At 41.9% G+C, this 17,734-nt stretch overlaps 1 protein-coding gene across 1 annotated transcript in view; it reads left to right on the top strand.

Moving 5' to 3' along the window:
• The first annotated feature begins 569 nt into the window (after window positions 1-569).
• LOC119420721 (microtubule-associated tumor suppressor candidate 2 homolog) overlaps window positions 570-17,734 on the top strand; it is a 30,997-nt gene continuing 13,832 nt past the window's right edge. The window contains exons 1-3 of the mRNA XM_037688150.1: window positions 570-686; window positions 11,913-13,994; window positions 16,189-16,444. Of these exons, the coding sequence (XP_037544078.1) occupies window positions 12,000-13,994; window positions 16,189-16,444 (2,251 nt within the window). The 5' untranslated portion in view covers window positions 570-686; window positions 11,913-11,999. The remainder of the gene's footprint in view (window positions 687-11,912; window positions 13,995-16,188; window positions 16,445-17,734) is intronic.

The following is a 17,734-nucleotide window of genomic DNA, read 5'->3' as shown; positions in this document are numbered from 1 at the left end:
AGAATAATCACTGTGAAAAACCATATCATGTTGCTGCTGATCTGTTTCATGTTGCTGCTGATCTGTTTCATGTTGATGTGTTCATTTGTACTCATCTGCTCACACAGACTCATGTTCGTGCTGCTGTTTGGCATATTGTTTTCACTGTTTTTATGCTATTAGTGCTTAGTGTATATTTAGCTGATGTTTTTCTTAGTTCATATCTTCGATGTTATTACTGTTTTTCTTTTACATTTTATTGTTGGATGTAACTGGGACCCTGTGAACATTATCTCGTTCCACTACATGTGGTGTGTATAACAAATAAATCTCTGACTTTGACTTTGACTCTGACAATGTAAACTTCACTTCAGGCACTTATGATATGATATGACATATGATGATATATGATGATATATGATGATATATGATGATATATGCTGTGGGCAAACTGCATGTTTTTTCAACCATCACACATGCAGTGCAGAGAGAGAGAGAGAGAGATTCCATCTGCTGTTGGCTGCAGCATCAGCACCGCTCCTCCTCTTTCTGTCTGCAGTCCAACCCTCTCCTCACGCATGGTTGTTGCAGAGCAGACATTCAGAGAGCAAGAGCACAGCAGAGCTGCACGGCTCTTTCATTTTGCAGCCCCTGTATTTATTAATGAGCCTCTTCTATCAACCTGCAGCAACAAAAACAACCTGCATGTAAGTCACGCCAATATTTTTATTTATTCTGCAGCGACGCAGCAGAAACCACCTTTGGTTTGGAGAAATGTTGTATTTACATCTGGATTACATGTTTTCCTGCAGATGTGGATGTGATCCATTTATTCTTGTTGTGCAGTTTGATATATCTTTAGAGAAATGTGTTTTCTATTAAAGATAAACTGCAGGTAGCAACAAGGCAAATAGCTGGTGGGGGTCAAGGGAGCGTGACGTCATCAGGGGAAAACAAATGATTTGATCTCAGATCTCAGGCTTACCGTTCCAGATCATTCTGATATTTTTGCAAAGGTTTGTAAGGGTTGTCATTTTTCTCCATTTAATTACAATTATTTCCTACACACACACATTTGTTTATTGTTTCTGTCAGTGTGTGATGCTGAGACCAGAGACGGCACGAGGCATGCATGCTGCATTCCTATGTATTGTTGTTTCCTCCTCACCTCCTCCTGGTGGTTTTTTCTTCTGTGAGGCAGATTGGCTGGTTGGAGTCCATGGGGCAGGGTTTAAGGACCAAATAAAGGCTGAATGACTTTCTTTCACACTCCACTGTCTTTTGTCCTGACTGATTTGTGTCTGATGATCCGTTTGTCCTTGAGGCAGAGCTCAGCGGTCCTGTTATTGTATGCCATGAAGCAAGCATCTCTTTAAATTATTACTGATCACATGGAAATAGTTTCTAAAAGAAATTCAGCTTTTTGAAGGTTAAAATGTTTCTATTGCTCCCATAATCTCAAGTATAATTCCACTTGATGATGCTCTCTACATAAAATATGTGTGAAAAGTGTTCTTATTAAAATCGTCTGCTGTCAGTCCCAAGAAAAGATCTGTCCCACATCTATAAACCATCCAGCTCAGTTTGTTAAACCTTGGTTTAACCTCATCTCGTGTTCCAGGTAGAGATCACACTGCATCACATCTGGGTGCCAGATTGTGTGGCCCTGTATGCTCATAGGTCTGATCAGTTCAGCAGGTGAACCACTCACAACAGCATATTTTTGTTTCTTTTGTGTGTGTGTGCACGCACGTGCGTGTGTGTTTCAGCAGGCAAAAATGCATATTCACAAATACCATGGGAGCGGCTCACTTGTGCAAGCTTCAGTGATCAACGAACAAAACAGAGGAAAGAAAGAAGATAGGAGATAAGTAATTGAGGTTGATGTGGAAAGAACGGTTATGTCAATGTGCCTCCAAATTAAAAGTTGTAAGTTTTCACTTTAGGCACGATGATGGTGTTTAATGCCTCTTTTAACAAACCGCACAAAAGACCAAGACAAAGTGATATGTGTGTGTAAAATGTGTCGCCACACAGCCTCAAATTTGTGCTGCTTTTGTCTGGATGGATGTAACAAGCCTGATGTAGCTCCTCCCCTGCAGGGGGCGAACAAAGAGGCCCACCTCCATTGACACCCCCCCCCCCCCCACACACACACACACACATTCATGCCCCAGCCCTGACGAAAGTGAGCGTGGCAATCATTGCCTTTTACTTCTATGCATCAGTGTACAGACATTTCACGTACATTATAACCTATTTTACTTTTTTTTTCTTGTTTATTTCAGTTACGTCATTAATTAGATCCTTAATTAATTGAGTTTCACAACATCTAAAACAGATCTCACATGAGTCTCCAAGGCTCAATGTGATTAATCTGTATAAACAAATGTTGAATGAAAAACACCTATTAAAACAGGTTATAATAAGTTTATGAGAACAATCTGTAAAATCAGCAAATTTGATCAGCATCTCATGAGCCTCCTCTAGAAAGTGCATCCATCGGCATAGATCTGTAGATCCACATTTTTAAATACATGTTTCCAATTAGATTTGTTTTCTATGCATGGGCTCTTTACCCAGACTTGTATGTTTTGTGTTGTTGTTTTACATCCTTTAAAGTGTTGATTTGGTTTAATTTATTTTATGTTATACCTTATTGATATTATAAAGTATCATGCCACCATGAGAAACAGTATTGAATCATATACTACTACATATTATGTTACATCATAGTGTATTAAAACAGTAACACGTGTTTAACCCCCTGTAAGAGTTCTTTTCACTGTCCTGCAGGGGTGGAAAACAGCCAATTTCATTTACTTCAGTTGTGTAGTCAAGTAAGAAAAAGATTTGTAAGCTCAATCATCCAGGTAGAAAACAATAGAAAAAAAGGTTAAATCGTGTCATCTGGACCAGTTCCTTTAAGTGAGAAATGTTTTGTCCCCCATCCGGAGGACATCGTCAGTCTGCAGCCTGCCAGCCAGATCTGCCCCATGGGCAGCGTTTACTGCTGTTTCAAGCCGACCTCCTGGTGGAATCTCAGAAGTAGGCTTTTAATGTTACGCCCCCTGAAATGGGGACAGAAGAGCCAGACATCCACTCAGCTCCCAAGTTGCTTTATTTTCATCCCCTTTATAGTTTCACCACCCAGGAAGTGACGTAATTGCTACATCTTTTCACAATAATCTTAGAGTTGTCCCTATGTATACATGTAGTGTCATTGTTTTCACATATTTAACTGCTTTAGTTTAAAATCATCTTAACAAATGGCTATTTTCATTTGGCCCATAACACACACCCCATCACAACAAGTGTCGTCCCAACACCCCATTCCTTGATCTAAAGGAATATTTGGACATTATATAGAATGCCATAACATTTTATATCAAACACATCACACTAATGACTTTTTTCAATTAATGCTGTAATAAATTATTCACACTTAACTGCATGTTTAACTCATAAATCCAAGCAGTTTGTTTACTAATCACATCACTTATTCAGAAACAGTCTTTTTGGGACAAGTGAATAAATCCATACTATTCCACCAACAGTCACTGTTTTGCAATAGCATGAATGCAATTAACACCACACAGACTGTGGGTGGCACAATGTCCAAAATCCACTTGCTTTGTGTTGCCTTCATAAACTGGGAGGTCATTATTGACATGGCAAACAACTTTATAGATGTCCATTTCCCAGTAATTACGAAGTTTTCCAGTCTCACCCCTAGGAGTCAAATTTCTGACCAAAACACAGTCACCCTCCTCTAATATAGAACAGCGATTGTTTTTGTCATAGTTTTTCTTTCCTCTTTCTGCAGACTTTGCTGCATTTTTCTGGGCAATTTCATAAGCCTCCTGCATTCCTCTTTTCCATTTGTCCATATACAGTCGGTGATTTGGCGTTCCTGATGTCTGCGTTAAACTGTTTGTTACAAACAGCTGTTTGTAGCACTCTTTGTTGAGCCTCAGGCTCCGTTACAGGCCTGCTCAGTGTTTCGTCATGATCTGGCACCAACTACTTCATTTAGGTAGGATGTAAACAAGGTAGCAGTAGGATACTTCATTTAGCCACTTGATCTCAGTGGAACCGCCAATGTTACGCACCCTGAAAGGGGACAGAAGAGCCAGACATCCACAAGTTGCTTTATTTTACCACTGAGTGGAGCCCACGTCCCCTTTATAGTTTCCCCACCCAGGAAGTGACATAATCGTTAATTCTTTTCACAATAATCTTAGAGTTGTCCCTATGTATACATGTAGAATCATTGTTTTCACATATTTAACTGCTTTAGTTTTAAATCATCTTAACAAATGGCTATTTTCATTTGGCCCATAACACAAGCACATGCACAACACACCCATCCAAAACAATCAGTCATCATGTCAAAACCAATGTCCCTCCTCTGGACATGTTCAATCAATCTCAGTCTGGCCTTTGCAACTTTATCTCACAGTTATTCAACCTATGTGGTTCCTCTGATGATCTCATCCCTAATCTTATCCATTTTTGTCACTCCTGAGGAAAACCTGAACATTTTCATTTCTGCTACTTCAAGTTCTTTCTCCTGACTTTTTTTCCATGTCTCTGTCTCCAGACCATATAACATAGATGGTCTCACAACTGTCTTGTTAACTTTTTCTTTGACCTTTGCCCTTTTGTCACAAATCACTCCTGAAACTTTTCTCCATCCACTCCATCCAGCCTGGACTCTCACTTTCACCTGTTTGCCACACTCCCCATTTTCCTGGACAGTGGATCCCAAGTACTTGAAGTCCTGCACCTTTGTGACCTCTGCTCCTTGTAGCCTCACTGTTCCACCGGCCTCCCTCTCATTCACCCATGTACTCTGGCTTACTACACTGACTTTCATTCTTCTTCTTTCAATTGCATACCTCCACCTCTCCAAGTTCTCTTCCACCTCTACCCTGTTCTCACCACAGATCACAATGTCATCTGCAAACATTATAGTCCACGGGGATTCCTGCCTGACCTATTCTGTTAGTTGGTCCATCACCAGAGAAAACAAGAAGGGGCTCAGAGCCGATCCTTGATGCGATGCCACCTCCATCTTGAAGCTATCTGTCACTCCTACAGCACATCTCACCACTGTCCTGCTGCTCTCATACATGTCCTGTACCAGTCTAGCATATTTATCTGCCGCTACAGATTTCCTCATGCAATACCACACCTCCTCCCTTGGCACCCTGTCATAGTTTGTTTTTCTAAATCCACAAAGACACAATAGAGTGCTTTCAGACTCTCTCTGTACTTTTCCATTAGCATCCTCAAAGCAAAGATGGCATATGTGGTGCTCTTTCTTGGCATGAAGCCATACTGCTGATTTTTTTTTTTTTTCATTTAGCCTTTATTTATCCAGGTAGTCTCATTGAGCCACGAGAACTCATTTTCAAGAGAGACCTGTTTAGGGAGCACATGGTGGGGGTTAAGGGCCTTGCTCATGGGCCCAGAGTGGGATGAATGAGGGTGGGGGCAAGTGTGGGTATTTAACTGACCCCACCCACAATTTTGATGTTGTCGGGGCCGGGGCATGAACCGGCTATCTTCGGATCACAGGCCCACCTCTCTAACCTCTGCGCCACCACTCCCCAGTCACCTTTCATCTAAGTCTAGCTTCCACAACCCTTTCCAAGATCTTCATCGTGTGGCTCACCAATTTAATTCCCCTGTAGTTGTTACAACTCTGTACATCACCCTTGTTTTTTTTAAATGGGTACCAGCACACCTCTTCTCCATTCCTCAGGTATTTTCTCACCCTTAAATATGCCATTGATTTTTTTTTAGCAATAAACCTCACTGCCATCTCTCCAAGACCTTTCCAAACCTCTACTGCTATGTCATCAGGTCCTACTGCCTTCCCCTTCTTCATTGGTTTCAAGGCTTGCCAAAATTAACCCTCACTAATCTTTCCCACTTCAAGGTCCTCAGTTTCTATGACCTCTACTCTTCTTTCTCTTTCATTCTCTTCATTCATTAGTTCCTCAAAGTACTCTTTCCATCTTCCCATCATAGTCATAGTTACCATACATATCTTTATCAAGCCCAAACTGCTGCACATCCTTTCCAGTCTGATATCCCTCTGTTGCACCAAGTCCTTCTCACCCTCTTTAGTGTCCAGCCTCGCGTACAAGTCATCATACGTGTTCTGCTTTGACTTTGCTACCTCCTTCTTTGCTCTACATTGCATCTCCTTATATTCCTGTCTCCTCTCTTCAGTCCTCTCACTGTCATATTTCTTCTTGACCAATCTCTTTCTCTTAATAGCTTCCTGAACTTCATTATTCCACCACCAGGTTTCCTTTTCATCCATTCTCTGTTCAGATGACAGATCAAGTACATTACTACCTGTCTCTCTAGTTACTGTTGCTGTAGTAGTCCAGTCATTTGAAAGCTCTTTCTTACCACCCATTGCCTTTAACCACTTTTCCTCATCTTCCACCATTTGGTCTTCTTCACTGATTTTATTTTGGTTCTCTTTTTCACAACAATAGTCATGCTACACACAACCTGTCTGGCCACACTTTCCCCTGCCACAACTGTACAGTCTACAATCTCCCTCAAGTTTCCTTTTCTACAAAGAATGCAGTCGACTTGCGTATTCCTTCCTCCACTCTTATAGGTCACTTTTCTGTTCCTCCCTTTTTTGGCAATATGTGTTGACTACAGCCATTTCCATTCTCTTGGCAAAATCTACCACCATCTGTCCTTCCTGGTTTGTTTCTTTGACACCAAACCTACTCAGCACTTCCTCATCCCCTCTGTTTCCTTCACCAACATGTCCATTCAGGTCTGCTCTGATCACATCTCTCTCCTCCCTGGGAATACTCTCCATCGCTTCATCTAGATGAGGGCTATTTAACAAAACTGCTCAGGGGGGCACAGTTTCTGAAAGCCAGCAGCTCAGGGGCTGGACATCCAGCATTTAAAGCCATTATGTAAATAACCCAAGTATTACAATAATCTGTTACCTTTTAATTTTGTTTGTTTTATTGCATTGAATCATAAGATAAATCATCAGATAAATAATGTTATTAAGTTTGTGTTTTTGATTCGTCCAAAGGACCTGACTTAACTTTACTAGATTTTTCTACCTGGATTATTGAGCATCTGTCAGGAAATGTTACTGACTTACTTTATGTATATGAATGTTTCTGTCCAGTACCCTGAGATGACTTCTGTTGTGACTTGGAATTATATAAATAAACTGAATCGAATTGAATTGAGATAAATGCAATCAACAGAACCCAAAACCAAAATTAAATTAAATTAAATTCAAACATACTTTATTAATCCTTGTGAAGGTAGTGATAGTGTCTCTGGGTCTGTGGGTTCAGAATAGGCTGGATCCTCGTACTGCATGGGTAATGCAGAGGCTGCAGGAGATGGGGAAACTACGGGGACTGTGGTAGGCCAGGAGGCGACCACAGGGGCTGCAGCTGCGAGGATCTCAGTATCAGGGAGTCCGGGACTGGTTCAGAAACAGAGGAGTGGTGTTTGGGTGGAGGACTAGGACTGGCAGTGTATGGGTGGATGAGTGACGTCAGCCAATGTCCTTCCTCCAGCACCTGGTCCAAAATGGCCTCCATACCAGGAGAGTCAATTAGTACGGGAAGACGAATATATTCATCTAACATGTTTTTTGTGGCCACCCACCTCTCCCACAGGTTACAGGAGGTGGCTGAGTCCACATACAGTACCTCTGGACTGAGTCACAGAGTTGAGAGTAATCCTTCATAGAGAGTCCAGACAAAAATCTCACCTGCTGGGTTCATGGTTGGTCTCATTGTACTGTCAGGGTTTCAGGCAGGTCAAAACAGGACAAAACCCAGTAATGCAGGGAAAGGTCAGGACTCCAGGATTTACAAAAATAAACACTCTTTAATAATAATAAATCAAAAGGGCTGACGTGGCAGCAACTTACAAAAACAACGAATGAGGAACAGATCAGGCTGACAGGACAATACCCAACAATGAACCGACAAAGGACAAGACTCACAGACAGACTTATATACACAGACAGGACATAATTACAAACAGCTGGAACCAGACAAAGGAGAAATCAATCAGGATTAAATGAGACACTCAAGGGTGCACAGAGAAGGCCCACAAGATGGTACCATCCCGACAAGGACAACTTTCCTGGTAGGATAAAACATTCTTCTCCTGATGAAAGAAATGACTCTCATTGCCAACGAGGTTTTTAGACACAATTTCGTTCATGAATCTGAGATAAAGTTTACCTAAATTTTAATTTCAGAACTAAATTGGAATAAAATATCTTCGCATAGTCTTTAGACTATTTACATCATTCACTTTCTGAAATAATATTATTGATTATTTATTCATATTTCATATTGGCCAGAATTTCATATTGTCACTATTCAAACTAAAAATAAACATTACAGAATTGTGATTTTAACTGATCAATTTTTGTGTCTTTATTTGAGTGAGTAGAATCAACATTGCCAAGAACTCACATTATTCCTTTGATTGAGGTCAACCCGCATTGATTATTTTGATTGTTGTTGTTAGGCCAGGTTTCCGTTAGGCAAAGAACAGCACAGTTCTTCATCTTTGTAGAAACACTCATCCTCAAATGTAACAAGTCCACTTTGTTATCTAGTGAGCGGACATTGGCCAGAAAGAGAGTAGGAATCAGTGGTTTTCTAATTTTTAGCTGGGCCAACGCACCCCCCGCCCCGGCTTCCTCCTCTTCCTCTTGACCGTTGCTCCTTGCACTCTGTTGCACCATTCTGTTGTCTTGAGGAGCAGCTGCCACCAAGTGTGGATGTCAGAACTCAGCCTAACTGTCTTTGATGGCCATCAGCTCAGTTGAGCTGTACCTGAGCCATGAATCCAGCACTGAACCAGTACGTAAAACAGCCTCATAGGAATTAAAATAAGGGTTAATCCCGGGAGCATGAGAAGCCGCTGCACTTTCTGTACACTGCCTTAGCCACCATAGCAAAATTGCCATAGAAAAATCAAAGCGGCAAAAGAACAAAGCCCACCTGGCTTGCCTTGGATTTAATCTCTTAACAGTCTTGAGATATTCAAGGTTTTTATGGTCAGTCCAGACTTCGTTTGGTTCTTTGGCACCCTTTAGCCAATGCATCCACTCCTTGAGGGCCAACTTGACCACTAGTAATTCACGTTCACCAACATCATAGTTGAGGAGAGGCTCCTAGAAAAGAAGGGACAAGGGTGAACGCTCCCTTCACTGCTGCGCTGGCTGAATATTTCTCCCACCCCAGGGCTAGAAGCATTGACTTCAACAATAAATTGACTGTTAGGATCAGGCGCCTGTAAAATGGGGCAGTAGTAAACAGTCTTTTGAGTTTGGAAAACACAAGCTCAGCTGGCTTGTTCCAGATTTGTCTATTTTTTAATCTTTACTGATTAAAAAAATTAAAAGAAATTTAATACATAAAATGTTTTTAAAAACTGTTTCCACCATCTGTCCCAGACCCGTCCCAATCCACCGTCTGCCGGGATCAGGTTCACCCTTCATGATTACGCAACGCCGGGGTCCAGGCAACGGCCTTAAGTGAGTCAGCAGCTCGTATGATCCTCTGCGGTGATCAGTGTAGCTCAGAGCCCGCAGATCGGTCAAGGCCGGGATCCAGAGCCCGAGCCCTGAGTCGGAACCATGGAGGGTGTTCCGTGGTGACCAGCAGAGCCCAGAGCCGAAGAGATGATGCCCTTCCTGGCCTGGCTCCAAGGGAGAGGACCGGGTAGACCGACAGAACTCCATCTAACTTGCTCTGAATTTTGTCGTCAGCCACCAAGCACAAAAAAATGCCTGCACTTCACCATTATATCATTGTGTTTTCATTTTTTTTTATCTTAAAAATAGGTCCAGCTGCTGCTCTGGGTTCAGAGTAATAAAAAATGGTGCATTGGTGTTTAGAAGTTTCTGAAAGATCCAGTCCCCCTGACCAATCAGTGACCAACAGTGTTCTGATGTCATGTTTTGGTACCTGCTCAGCCCGGTTGGAACCACAGAGCCAAGGGTTCTGAAATAAGGGACTGGTTCTACGTACCATTACTAATGGAAAAGCCTTGGAACCGTGCTGAGTCGAATTGAGTCGTGCTGTACCATTACTAATGGAAAAGGGGCAATATTAAGCAACATGACCATCATTTCCTGCATATTAGTCTCAAGTTTAATTATGGCCCCCTCAACACCATAGCGCCATTCCTGAGTCGTGCTGAATCCATTTTGGCCAGATTATACTGACAAGAACTGGGTTTTGTTTTTGCACACAACACCAAACAACAGGAATGGTTTAAAATGTTTAGTGATAAACAGCTACAGGTGAAGGTCCGGGTCCAAAGGTGGGTCCAATCTGTAGAGACAGAGGAGTTAGTGATCTCGGTTTTACTGTGAAGGTTCAGAAGGTTACTAAGGCAGTCACTAACCTTTACAGTCTGTAGAAAGAGGAACTCCTTTGGTGAGTAGGAGATGATGACGTCACTCCCTGTAAGTGAGCAGCAGCAGAGAAGCAGGTTGGCGTAGTATGTAGTTCTAGGGAGAGTCCAAGGGCAAGGTCCAGTAGGGAAAGCAAGGGTCATGCACAGTTGATCAGAGAGCATAATCCAAAGCCAAATTGTGATCTGTGAGACGTAGTCAAGGAGGTGGGAAGCAGAGTCAATACCATGGTCAGAAAGCAGACTCTAAAACCAGTAAGGGGCAGGCAAGGTGAAGAGTCCGCGATTCAGGCGTGGGGTCAACACGAGGCAAGAAAACAAGGCTGTGACGTAATTGCTGGACATCTACTGTCTGCTGGACATCTACTGTCTAAGAGTTTGATAATCTGGCACTGGCTGAGAGTTGACGTGGAGCTTAAGAAGGGTGGAAAACCGGTGCATATGATGAGTGCTGATTGTGGTGACAAGGCAGAGGGGGTGTGGTGCAGAGTGACAGGAGCAGGTATGAACAGAGACATGACCAGAGGAGAAACAGAGCATGATCATAGAAAACTATGGTATGAATGGGCAGAAATGTGCCAGAAATTATGTTAAACCTTTACATGCCACCCCTTTGAAAGTTCTACCTGTAATAACATAATATATTTTATGTCTATCATTCACAGGAAATATTGAAAATAAATGATGATTTGATTTGTTGGGTTTTCAAACCCCAAAATTGATCTCGTCTCAAAAGTGGCACATTAGAAATTGAAAACTTGAGAGAAAAGCATCAATCCTTTTGTAGTGAACAAACATTTACTTTGGTTTTATCCCTTCTGATCTAGTTTTTCTTCATTATGTCTGTAGTAAATGCAGTCTTTTTTTTTCATGAAACTAGAAACACACTCTTCATCCCTTCTTCCATTCTACATAGTCTTCATGGAGTGGAGGGTAGCACTGTTGCAGGTTCCTGAAGTTCAGACTCTGTCAAGTTTCTTCCTCTTCCCATCTCTGTTAGGCAGAGGGGTCTGAAAATTTGCTGATGTCGAGGTGGCAACATCCTCTCCTAAATTAAGTTATAAGTTCCTTATGTAAAATTTGCTTCTAAAATCTTGTTTACCTGTCTTTATTAGCCATCTCCAGAGGGATTTTGTTACTTACGTGTAAACATTTTGTTGCAGAAGCATTACTCTGTTCAGCATGTGTTGACACTTAATTATCATTATAACTGATAAGTTGATATGGTATGTAAAACCAACATGCATTTATAAAATAATCAAATATAAAAGTAAAGTGGAACTGGTTCTGTTGCTTTATGCAGTTTTTTTTTGTTTTTTTTTTTTTTTGCCCTATGGGCAGCAGGAATGTTTTCATTTACTTAAGTCAAGCATTTACAACAGGAATGTAGGCAATGCACAGTGGTAAAGGTAATAGTCTTTTTTTCCTGATTCTTTTTCTTACAGTTTATTTTTGTCTTTTTCTTTTTCTTTCAGAATAAACAAAAAGTGAAAGAGAGGGAAGTAACATTTGCAGCTCAGTAAATGGACTCATTCCCTTATTGTACATGAAACAAACAGAACATGAGCATTCCTACCAGTTTTCATGAACTAAGGGTCCATGTTGACAGAGGAGAAACTGTTGGAAACAAAACCCTGATCAGTTTTACCTCATCTGGTAATTCCAACCAAATAAAATCAGGTACCCACCAAGTAAAAAGAGGTTTTATTGAGGTCACAAGGTTCAGCACAAGCTCTATTCCTCCGCTTGTCTGCCAACGTGATTCCACGGACAAGATAGTGATCTGTGGCTCAGAGCAGCAATGCATGGAGCCTGAACTTAGAGAGTTTGAACATTTGGATTACCAGGAGATACACACATTCTCGAGAAACAGAAGTGAGGACAATGAACAAGAAGAAAATGGAGAGAGTTATAGAAATGAAAAAGAGAGTCCCATGTCCTTATCTTCAAGTTCAACTGCCAGCTCTGCCTCAGTTGGTGTGAGAAGAAATGACAACAGCAACAAAATGGAAAGCAGAATACAAATGGACAAAGAGAAAAGGATTGGCTGTCACAGCACTGAAGAAATAGACAAATATATCACAGGTTCTAGAGAGAAAATGGGCACCCAGTCAAGCAATGACAGGTGGAAAAGTGGTTTGAAGGAGTCAAAGTCTGAGACAAATGTGTTTGTCTCCAGTCTGACAACTGTTGCTCTCAGTGGAAGCCTATCTAGTGCTCTGAATTCTAGTGGAGTTGTATCCCTCACCTCTTTATCCAAATCCAAACCTTCTCCTAATGTCAACAATGCTACCTCAGCCCATTCCAGCAGAAGGGCAGGCTCTGCAGATGCCAATCGGAAATCTCCTCAAGAGAAATATGACTGTACTCAGTACTGTAGCCAGGAACAAATACTAGAAGAGAGAAATCACAGAAATGGACTTTCCTCTGATGGAGTCCTGGGCGGAAGAAGAAAGGCTCAATTTGAGGAGAGGATGTTGCCACCTCGACGGCAGCAAATTGTCAGACCCCTCTGCCAAATAGAGATGGGAAGAGGGAGAAACTTGACAGAGTCTGAACTTCAGGAACCTGCAACAGTGTTACCCTCCACCCTGAGTGTCTCCTTAGAGTTACACACAAGTAGGTCAAACAAAAAGTTTGCTAAATTGTCCCTACGGGAACCATCAGATTTCTCCCACTTGTACAACAATAAAGGAGCCTACCAACAGAAGCAGCCAAACCAGGCAGTGCAGAAAGAGGCAGCAACAATATCAAAACATCCAAGTACAGCTGCACAGTTCACATCCGATCCCTCAAACACATCCATCCAGGAGAAAAAACCTCAAACTCAGTTGACATACCGAAAGAACTGTTCAAGTCCTAACAGGACTGGTGTTGAATCCAAGTCAACTACACCTCCCCAGTCCCCACCCAGGACACCCCAGGGCTTCCCACACAGGCCCTCTATGTACCTCATTTCCAGGAATGTCTCTGGAGTGCCTAGACATGCACCAGCAGGATCCACCCCAGCGATACAAACATCAGCATGTTATAGCAAACGTTCCTTGGGACTACCAGTAAAAACTAATGTAACAACGTCTGGAGTCCCTAAAGTGCCTCCTTATATTCAGCAAAGCTCTTTCAACTCTAACCCCAAAGAGAGCTCAATATCACCAAAGCTTAAGCCTAAAGGAGTTCGACCCAAGATCATAACCTATGTCCGTAAGAATCCCCAATTTACACCCCCGTCTTCTGATAGATCGTATCAGGTATCATCCCTACCATCTCGGCTTTCGACAAGTGTCCACAGACAAATACCCACTCCTTTCAACAGCATAGCTAAAGATCCTTCTAAGACTGATGCAGAAAACCTGGGAGTCCCAGTACTCAATGCCTCCAATGTTATTTTTAACAAGTATTGCCAAGAAATGCAGGTGAACAGTTTCCCAGCAAGACTGCAGAGTAGGAGCCTCAAGGCTCCTGGACACACAAACACAGGCCTCTTAGCACATTCACAGAGTCATAATCAGTCTCCAAAACAAAGTAGCAGAGTGGACAACTTATATGTGGCATCAAAGGTGAGTGACATTTTCAGACTCAACTTTAAAACTCATCTAAGGTTTTGTAATATCTTTATAGTAAATTATTCCATTTTAAATGTCCTGAATTTGGCGCTCATTCACAACAACAACCACAACAAAAAGTGTAAGGCAGTTTTCCGTTTGGTTTTCTTTGTCAATGGGCAACAGATATTACTATGAAACAAAACGTGAAAGAAACTTCTGGGGCCTCATGTACAAAATCTTGTGTGGATTTCCTACTGAAACATGGTGAATGCTTAAACTGAGAAAACAGTGTACGCACAGATTAATCTAGATTAATCAAACCGTGCGTACGCATGAAACCAAGCACTTTTCCTTTGTACACCCCAATTAACATGAAAATGAGCACACATAAGGAAATATCCAACTCCTTCCTTGCCATGCCACAATTTAAATATGCAAATAGATTTAAATGTGTCCTGCACCTGAGGAATTTCCTCTCTGCACTATTGAAAAGCATGTCTAGATGCAGGAAAAAGAGGAATTTCACAGAATGTGAGTTGGAGATGATTTTAAATGAGGTAGCGGTTCAGAAAAACATTCTGTTTGGCACTCTGTACACCGGCATTAACTCCAAGTTCAAGAGGAGTGAGTGGGACAATGTGTGCAAAGCTCTAATTGCTGTGGGGTCAGAGCAGCACACCCCCACAAAAATTAAGAAAAAAGTTCAGACATATTGGGACGATTATATGAATTTACTCACCAAGAAGCTACCATAAAATGTATCATCCACACTGTGCCAGCTTGTAGTCTGTTCCAACCATGCAGTTCATTAGAATGAGTGAATTGTGCCTTGAACCAGGCCTCCTCGCCACAGTGTTGGTTAGCTTCTTTTGCGCATGACATAATTTGCACATTGATTAAATGAAAAGACGTTTTGTTAACATAAACATCTTAATCCTGTGATGGAGCTTTTATAGCAATGTATGTGAGTCGATAGCTCAAGGTTCAAGGTTCTTTATTGTCATTCGCATCACATCATGAAGTGGAACGAAACTGTGTACTCAGGGTCCCAGTTACACCCAAAAATAGGAAACTGGCTGTCACTACAAACTGCTCTTTAGTGTTGGCCTGTTCAGCTGCATTATGGGAAATTGGATATTCCTGGTTGGCATATGGATAAGGCCATCCCACACAGCTGGCATGGCTCAGCTCAGGTTCGACTGGCACAGTCCTGATCAGTTTGCTACCTCTCTCTGGAATGCCCCTGTTGCTATAGGAACCTCAGTGTGGTCAGCAGCTGTATATGTATGGCAGCATACAGCTCCTTACTCTGTTGCACTCAACTGGCCACCGATCCAAGCACAGTTCTAAAAGGATTGTCCTTGGAAGCCTAAACTGGGCTGATGAGCCAGTTATCATTGTGGGCCAGAAAATCGTCTCTGTCTCTAAATACACACTGTGTGCCATTTGCTATGTCCTTTAGTAAGGCGAAAGCCATTGTTGTTAAAGGAATTTTATGCACCCCTTTGTGCATGCTTTCATATCCACATATCTATATGCACACATGTGGATGTATTAATTATTTATCATGTGTATCCTGTGTGTGTACAGTAATAGTTTTCATATCATAAACTGTATCCCAGAATCTGAGTGTCACCCTAAGTCTCACCAATGAGCCATTAACCATAGAAATGTGTACAGCAGCCATGACGTTGTTGTGGGGTTGGGCACATTTCCACGGTCGTTTCATTCTTGATACATCTGACATTTTGCATGAAAAAGGGCATACACCACTTTAAAAAACTTTGTACATGAGGCCTGTGGACATTTTCTACCAGTAAACCATATAAATGATTAAAACTGATCTGCATTTTATTCTCTCAACAAATAGTGCTGCAGGTTATCACTTAAACACTGATTTTACTCTTAAAAATGTAATTTAGCATGCATGCTCATATTTAGATTGGAGATGCCTGTTGTAGTCCAAATCTCATCTTATATTACTAGAACTCATTTAATACATAATAATGCAATTGAGATGCAACATTCATTGGTTAAAATATAAATTTGTACATTTTTATTTAACTTTTTTTTCAGAAACAAACTGATATTCATATTTTTATGTATTTACAATACTTTATTTGAACAGGTTGTGTTTCAGAGCTTGAAAAAAATGTTGGACATCCAAGAAGTGTCTGTCACTCACGTCTGTGATTCTGATTTCTAGATTGACAGGTCCATGAGTTTAAAAGGCAGCTCTGCTGAAGATACCTTGGGCAGGACAGCTGTGCAGGTTGGGGGGAGCAGCAATCTTTTCTGCTCGGGCAGAGGTTTACGTCTTGGTTTGGGAGCTGTCACCAGGTCAGCCTCAGTCTCAGCCAAGAACAGAGCACCCAGTCCAGGACAGAGGTCAGCGCCGGTCCTCAGCCAGCAAGTCCAGCCTGTCAGCCCAGCAACCAGCCAGAAAATCCAAGATAACACAGGTTGATTACATATTTCCTCACATTATGTGTTTTTGAGCAGATTCATATTTTCACAGCAAGGCTTCCAAGAGCTTCTTCTGATGGAGCAATAAGCAGTTGAGGGTCCTTTCCCCCCACTTGCAACTTGGCCTGAGATGAAGGCAGCTCTTCTACATGCATTCATTGAGGTCAAGTTTGGCAGATCGGATTGGACGGCTTTTACATATAAATATGATGGGACTTGTTCTGCTCCAGAAGGCAGCGATCTGAATACCAAAATAAATAAATCATAAATCACTCATACTTTCTCTTTAGCAAATTTATAATTCTGAGTTTTCTGATTGTACCTCCAACTGCTAAACTCAGATTTAGATTGAACAGTTTTCAGTGAGGTCATTTGGTATGTTTCTTTCTTTTTTTGTTTTTTTGTACTGAGACATTTCGCCTTCCATCCAGAAGGCTTCATCAGTCTGAGGAAACACGAAGCAAAACTGCTTCTACTCCAGCAGCTTACTCCAAAGTGGAAAAAAAAACCAGTCACCGGTATGTTGGTGCCAAGATGGTCTCTGGGGCACGCCCTTTCCTCCGGTGCCCACCCTCTCCCTCGTCGACAGTCCTGTCAAACTGGTTCAAAACACCAAAGCCTATGCTCAATAATTCAAATAAAATACCTTAAAGAAATCAAAGTGGACAGCTTCAGATCTTTTTGCAAGGTGTTCCAGGTTGCAGGAGCAGAGTAAGAAAAGGTCTCTTTGCCGAGTTTAGGCTGCACTGAAGGGACGCTGCAGGTAATGATGTCTTGAGAGCGCACGCTGTAGCTGCACTGACGATATAGCATGTGGGAGAAGATATAAGGCAGCAGACCAAGAAGTGATTTATAGATGAAGATGTACTGGTGTGAGAGACTACGTGTAGATAATGATGACAACTGACCATTGAGTACAGGGTGCAGTGATGGTATGGTAGTTACAACTAGTTATGAATCTTAGTGCACCATGGTAGACAGCATCCAACATCTGCAAGGAACACCTGGAGAGCTGGTGCAAAGAGAACAACCTTCACATCAATGTGAAGAAGACAAAGGAGATGATTGTGGACTTCAGAAGGAACAAACACACCTACAGCCCCCTGAACATAAGAGGGTCTGTGGTGGAAGTGGTCTCCAGCTACAAGTACTTGGGTGTACACATGAACAACAACCTCAGCTGGAGCAACAACACCACCAGCCTGATGAAGAAAGTTCATCAGAGACTCTACTTCAAGGGCGTCAGAAGCATCCGTAATGTGTGTGTGTGTGTGGGGGGGGGGGGC

The sequence above is a fragment of the Nematolebias whitei genome, chromosome 14 (assembly GCF_014905685.2).
Source record: "Nematolebias whitei isolate Nwh7 chromosome 14, NemWhi1, whole genome shotgun sequence".
In the NCBI taxonomy this organism is placed as follows: Eukaryota; Metazoa; Chordata; class Actinopteri; order Cyprinodontiformes; family Rivulidae; genus Nematolebias; species Nematolebias whitei.
This window is presented reverse-complemented; position numbering and strand designations above follow the sequence as displayed.